The 6,000-nt window shown below is 32.5% G+C and overlaps 1 protein-coding gene across 1 annotated transcript in view; it reads right to left on the reverse strand.

The window, feature by feature from the left end:
- Positions 1-2,916, reverse strand: part of LCA5 (lebercilin LCA5) — a gene marked incomplete at its 3' end in the record, with an annotated part of 62,301 nt that extends 59,385 nt beyond the window's left edge. The window contains exon 1 of the mRNA XM_082669371.1: positions 2,629-2,916. Coding sequence (XP_082525497.1) covers positions 2,629-2,827 — 199 coding nt within the window. The 5' untranslated portion in view covers positions 2,828-2,916. The remainder of the gene's footprint in view (positions 1-2,628) is intronic.
- Between the last annotated feature and the right edge of the window lie 3,084 nt (positions 2,917-6,000).

Below are 6,000 nucleotides of genomic sequence, written 5' to 3' on the forward strand. Positions count from 1 at the left end.
TAAATGTGGCAGTAAAAAATTGTATATGTGGCTTGCATTTGTGACTTGCATTATATTTCCATTGGAGAGATTGCTCCAGTTTTAAATTGGAGCACCCATCATTTCAATTCTCTTTCTTTCCCAACATACTGAATTAATAGAGTTTTAGTACCTATATGCTATTATAGAATATGTATTCAGCTCTTGGAGTGACAGAAACTTTATACATAAAAATGACTGTACGTAAGGAAGAATGTTAATCATTCCAAATCTCTGATTTTTATGTATAAAATTATATTGCTCAGCAAACAAGACTTCATACAAATGGAAACTTAATTTGAAAAGTTAAAGCCTAGATATTATACGAATCAGGATAAAAATTTTCCACTAATATTTTATTGAACAATTTAGCCAGACAGAAAGGGCTTCCACAACCAACTTTTGACATCCTAAAAATCTGAACATTGATTTTTAGCATATTCTATTAGTACATCTACAGACAAAGTACACTTAACCAGAACTCAAAAATATTTCTTAGCGTTCATCTACCTCTTTCATTTTTAAAACTATCAAGATGAAATACAGGGCTAACAGGAGTCAGAACAAAGATGACTTATTGTTGTGTATATCATTCTTCATCTCCCCCTTGTTAAGTCACCACCAAAAAGAGGGTGGGCAAATAACTGCTTTTTTCCTTCCATCAGGTGTTAAAATTACGGTATGACTCATTTAAAAAACATGTAACAAAGATAAACTATGCATCTACCAAAAACTCAGTGTTTATATTACTGATAAAACAAGAAATAGAATAAGTATGTAATATGTAATACACAAAGATGTATAAATTATTAAATTTTATTATAACTTCTGATAGAGCACAAATTTTACTTCTGATAGAGCACAAATAACTTCTGATAGAGCACAAATAAAGCATGCTGAAATTTAAAAGGAGGAAGAATATGTTATCAAACATGAAATTCCACAAATTCAAGTGTTAAAGATGCTTTTTTAATCACATTTGTTCTTTCCTTAATTTAGTCTACACTGATGATTGTGACTTAAACCAAAAGGAATTAACTTAGTGTTTAAGGAAAGTTATCAGTTTGGTTATGTTGTTTGATCTAAGGTAGACAAATTACCACAGATTTTAATTCAAAAGATAATGCAAAGCAGAAAACAGTACAAGTCAGATTGAAGACAATAACCGAAATTTTTCTGGGTGATATTAGAACTGTTTCTCATAGCTTTTTCTCAATTATCTTCTTAAATAAGATAAGGCGTAAGAAGTTCTGACTCCTTAATTGGGTAGCCTCCTAAACTGCTTCTGGGTAACAAGTATTCTTGCCAGTAATTCCCAAGGTATGTAAATGATTTCTTGGGAATAAACAGTCATTTTCTAAGGTTCAATCCTAAGGTCTGTTTGTTCTTAATTATATAGCAAAAGTTTAATATGAGATCATGCTCTCAGTCACAAAATCAAAGCAAGAAAACTGCACTGAGACAGATTTGGAGGAAGAGACTAAGAAACCTGCAGCATTGTACTTGCAGGACAAACAGACAAACAGAAGAAGAAAATGCACCCAAATTGTTCAAAGTATCAACATCCCTGGGAAGCTAGATCAGGGATCCATGAGAGGGCTGCTTTCAAAAGGAACATACACTCTTCTAAAAAAGCAAATGTTACTTTTCAAAGTAAAAATCTGTAAAGGCAAATTTAATCAAACTCCTGAATAAAACTTTTCAATAGCTAACTATTCTCCTGTACAGAAACAGTCAATATCTTAACACAAGATTCCAGGTGTTTCATTGCCTTGCCCCTGTTTTCCTTTTCATCTCCCAAACTTACCACTCCCTGCCTTGCAATCTTACCATTCTAAGCTACTGCTGTTATATTGTGCTGTATTTATTAACATATATTATAAAACCTCATTTACCTTAGCTTACTTTTCTATGATATACTCCTTACATATTTTGTTACTAAGTACACATCAGGGTTTTCTTGACCAGGGATTTATTAAGATGAAGAAGAGATTTCTAGAACATTATCTCGTCAAATATATATTAATAACTAGTTCCAGACTAGTAACATTTTAGTAAGAAAAATTATTTCTAATGATTTATGTTGTTTCCATTATAACACAGCTTAATAGAAAACAGACTGGTGGACCCAAGCCCCAAATTCCAATTCTAGGCTGAATTTGAACTTTTGTAATAAGTAGGGAAAGTAATTTTACTCAATCTATAAAAATGCCCCTTAACCACTTTATATCAATGTTTCTCACTACTTTTTGAAATTGAAGATAAAGGAAGGTCCACGTGTTTTGTGGGGCTTTTTGTGGTTTTTTTGCCTTTACAGTACCTCACAAACTCCAAGATAATCATTTATTTAGGAACAAGAGAAAACAAAATGAGAAGCCTCAGTTATGGTTCTTTCTTTGGTATACCGTATGACTTTGAATATAACAAAGGATAATACACAGTACCATAAGCAACATTTATAAAAATATATCCTATTCTAAATGTAAATCATCCCATTTCCATGCACATATCCATATACATATTAATAGAAGAGTTTCATTCATACATGTTTTCCTTAAGCATTCAAAATGAATTTTCTAGATCTACTGGACTTTTTTAAAGGATGCTTACCTTGATGACGCATTTGGCTGTCTGAAATTTGTTTTTTAGGATTTTTTCCCTTAATACTTGCCGGTGAGGACGGATGGACCAGCGATGACCGGCCAGAAGACTGTGGTGTAGCTCCAAAATCAGATGAACAGTAAGAGTAATAATGTCTGCCTGCCTTACTTTCTTTACCAGTACCTGGACTTCTTTCTCTTTCCCCCATGGCTTTGAAAAATGGCCTCTATTCACATAATTTCACAGATTCTTTTCTTCAGAAAAATCCATGGCAATCCTGAAGAGCATTTTTTAGAGTCTTCAGATCCCGGGGATAATATTCATGTATGTGCAATTTGTTTTCTCTCTGTATCTGTGGTCCACAATTCACAGGAGGGACCAGAAAATACACTTTTTCCCCTACAATTAAGGAAGGGGGAAGGAAACTCATCATATTTCATGAAATAGATTTCTACAGTTAATTACAATGAAATATACTAAAAGCAAAATAATATACTGCTTATAATTTTTAAAAGAGGCTGTAATTTAATTCATCTATATTTTCACACAGTTGTTTACAGTATTTGGAGAAAAGACAAACTGTCATAGCCTAGACAGAGAACATGTAAAGTACCTGACATATACTTGCTTCTGAATAAATGTTAACTGCACTTGACTCCCTTGAATCTTAAGATTTAAAATAAACACAAGTGCTGATTTTTAACAGGTGAATTATGATCAAATCACCAATTTCTTTCTTTTTTTGGGGGGTGGGGTGTTGGGGGATGGTGGTAAAGGACAAGACTGCTAACAAAGCCAAAGAAAAATATCTAAAATTGCATAAAAATGTAAAACTGAAAGTATGTAAAAAAATTAATCAAATTAAAGCACTTGATGAAAAAACGTTTTCAGCACGACAGAAAAATGGTTACCACCCTTAACAATAAATACCTCATATCATGCCATAAGAAAAATATGAAGTCCAAAGATAAATGGGCAAATACATATTAAGACCCACAGCAAGCAATACAAACTATAGGCACATAATAACATTCAACCTCAGATACCATTTTTAAACCTATCAAATTGTCACAGATTTCTCAACACTCAATGCTTCCAGAATGGCTGTCAAGAAAATACTGGGAAAAAAGTTGGCAAAATATATTAAAACTTTAATTATGCTTTTAACCTTTGATCTGATAATTCCATTGCCGGATACCAAGAAAATTACCCTAAAAATAGGGGGAAAGTTTATGCACAAATATTTAATGCAGTACAATTAAAAAAAAAACCAAAAAAGGAAGCAACCTAATCTAACCACTGCAAAATAACTAACAAAATTAAGGAAAGTATTGAAAAAATCAATATAGCCTAGTATCATGCAACTGTTAGAAATGTTTACAGAAAGTTTGTGTTAACAACGAAGATGCTTATACTATTACAGTAAAAAGAAAAATTCAAACTGGTGTATAAATATGATCTCAACTACACACAGTCATTGAAAAATACTGAAAACACTGAGTATTCTTTTTAACTGAACTCAGGAACTGAAAAAAAATTGCAAACCAAGGTATACATAATATACCAAAATAACGTCTGGAATTGGATTACTTTTATAATTATAATTGTTCTTAATATTTACAAGAAATGAAAAGCCCATTGATGAAATTAGTGTTAAAAGTATATACTAGTAATAAATGAAAATGACACATGCACAAGGTAGCACTACTACTATTCATGTAGCACTTTTGTAGGGGCAAAGGACTAAAACAATCAAAATGACCATCAATAGGGAACTGGCTGCATACACTGTAAACCTCCACACAGTGAAGTACAGTACTATGAAGCTATTAAAGGAATGCGGATTACCTCTGTATATTCTCTGCAGTCTGAAGTGATCTCTAGATTAAGAAAAGGAAGAGGGAGAAAAGCATGTATAGTACGCTACCATTGAATGAAGAAGGAGGGTTATAAATTTATATACACAACTTTTTATATTTTTAAAAAGTAGAAGAACAAATTAAATAATGAACAAACAATGGGTTCTCTAGGGCAGGGCTGTCCAACAGAACATTCAGCAAGAATGGAAATGTTCTAAAATCTGTTCAGTATGATAGCTAGCCACATGTAGCTACTGAACACCTAAAATGTGGCAAGTGTGAATGAAGAACTAATTTTTAATTATGCTGAATTTTAATTAATTTAAATGTTAAAAGCCACATGCACTAGTGGTTAGCTGATTGGACAGTATAGCTGTAGAGGAAAGCAGGAAGCAGAGTTCAGGGATAGGGATAGGAGTTAGACTTCTTTATAACTTTTGTAGACTCAACTTTGGAAATAATAATTTTCAGAAATTAGATTTTTAAAAAGCATTTCCTACGAATCCAAAGAAAATGAAACAAATAAATGTAACTATATATACAGTTGGTGGCAAAACCACACAGATTAACCAATTCTAATGACTTTAAAACACAATCCCTAGTGAGATATATCCTACTGACAAAAAGGTACAAAATTTTTCTAAAAACTAGTTTCAATAATCACATTGTTGGCATTGTTATTCTCAGGCTACTACATGTGCACTGTGAGATAAAGCAAACAAGTAATTACATTGGTTCGGTTAGGTATTAGAATTTTCTAAAACAAACAAGTATAAGCCAATACGAGTTTTAAAATTCTGGAGCCCAAAAGGTGAATTTTGAGTATCAGTATGAATTTATAACGGATTTTACATTAAAAAAAAAAAAAACACTGTTTCCCAGCTCTGTCCACTGAAAAACCCTAGAAGCAAGAAACGAATTAATAGCAACAAACATTCCCAGCACTCAAATGTAGTGTCTAAATACCGTTTCCCTTAGAAGAAACTAGAACTCCTTGTAAAACGTCTTATTCCACATCTAAGAGAGGAAACATACAAGATGAATCTAAAAATCTAGAAATTTGGTCATACTAGAGAGCGAGAAAGCTGTGAGGCACTCCTGATGGAGCATCAGAAGGGCTTGGGAGCGCACTCCAAGAAGCTCCGACTAGCCAACAGTGGGACAATTGCATCGTCAATAAGAATTATATCAGCAAAGGATTAAGACACATCAAATATGTTTAAATTCATGAGGTCATATGTTATTTTAAAAAAACTAATTAGTTACCTCTGAAAGACACTAGGCAACCAACTCATTCATATGAAATTGATACATAAAGAGAAAAAAATCAAACATGTATCCTACCTATACTGTTAAGAGCTGTATCTTAAAATAACAAAACAGTAGATAAGGGGAAGTATTGGGTTGGCCAAAAAGTTTGTTTCTTTACAGAATTATTCTAGCTAATAAATTAAAAAGGGAATATCAGAATGACAGAATTAGAATACTGCCACTTTGTAGCCACTAATGAAATAATGAAAGT

Source organism: Grampus griseus (genome assembly GCF_964374135.1).
Source record: "Grampus griseus genome assembly, chromosome: 13".
Classification (NCBI taxonomy): domain Eukaryota; kingdom Metazoa; phylum Chordata; class Mammalia; order Artiodactyla; family Delphinidae; genus Grampus; species Grampus griseus.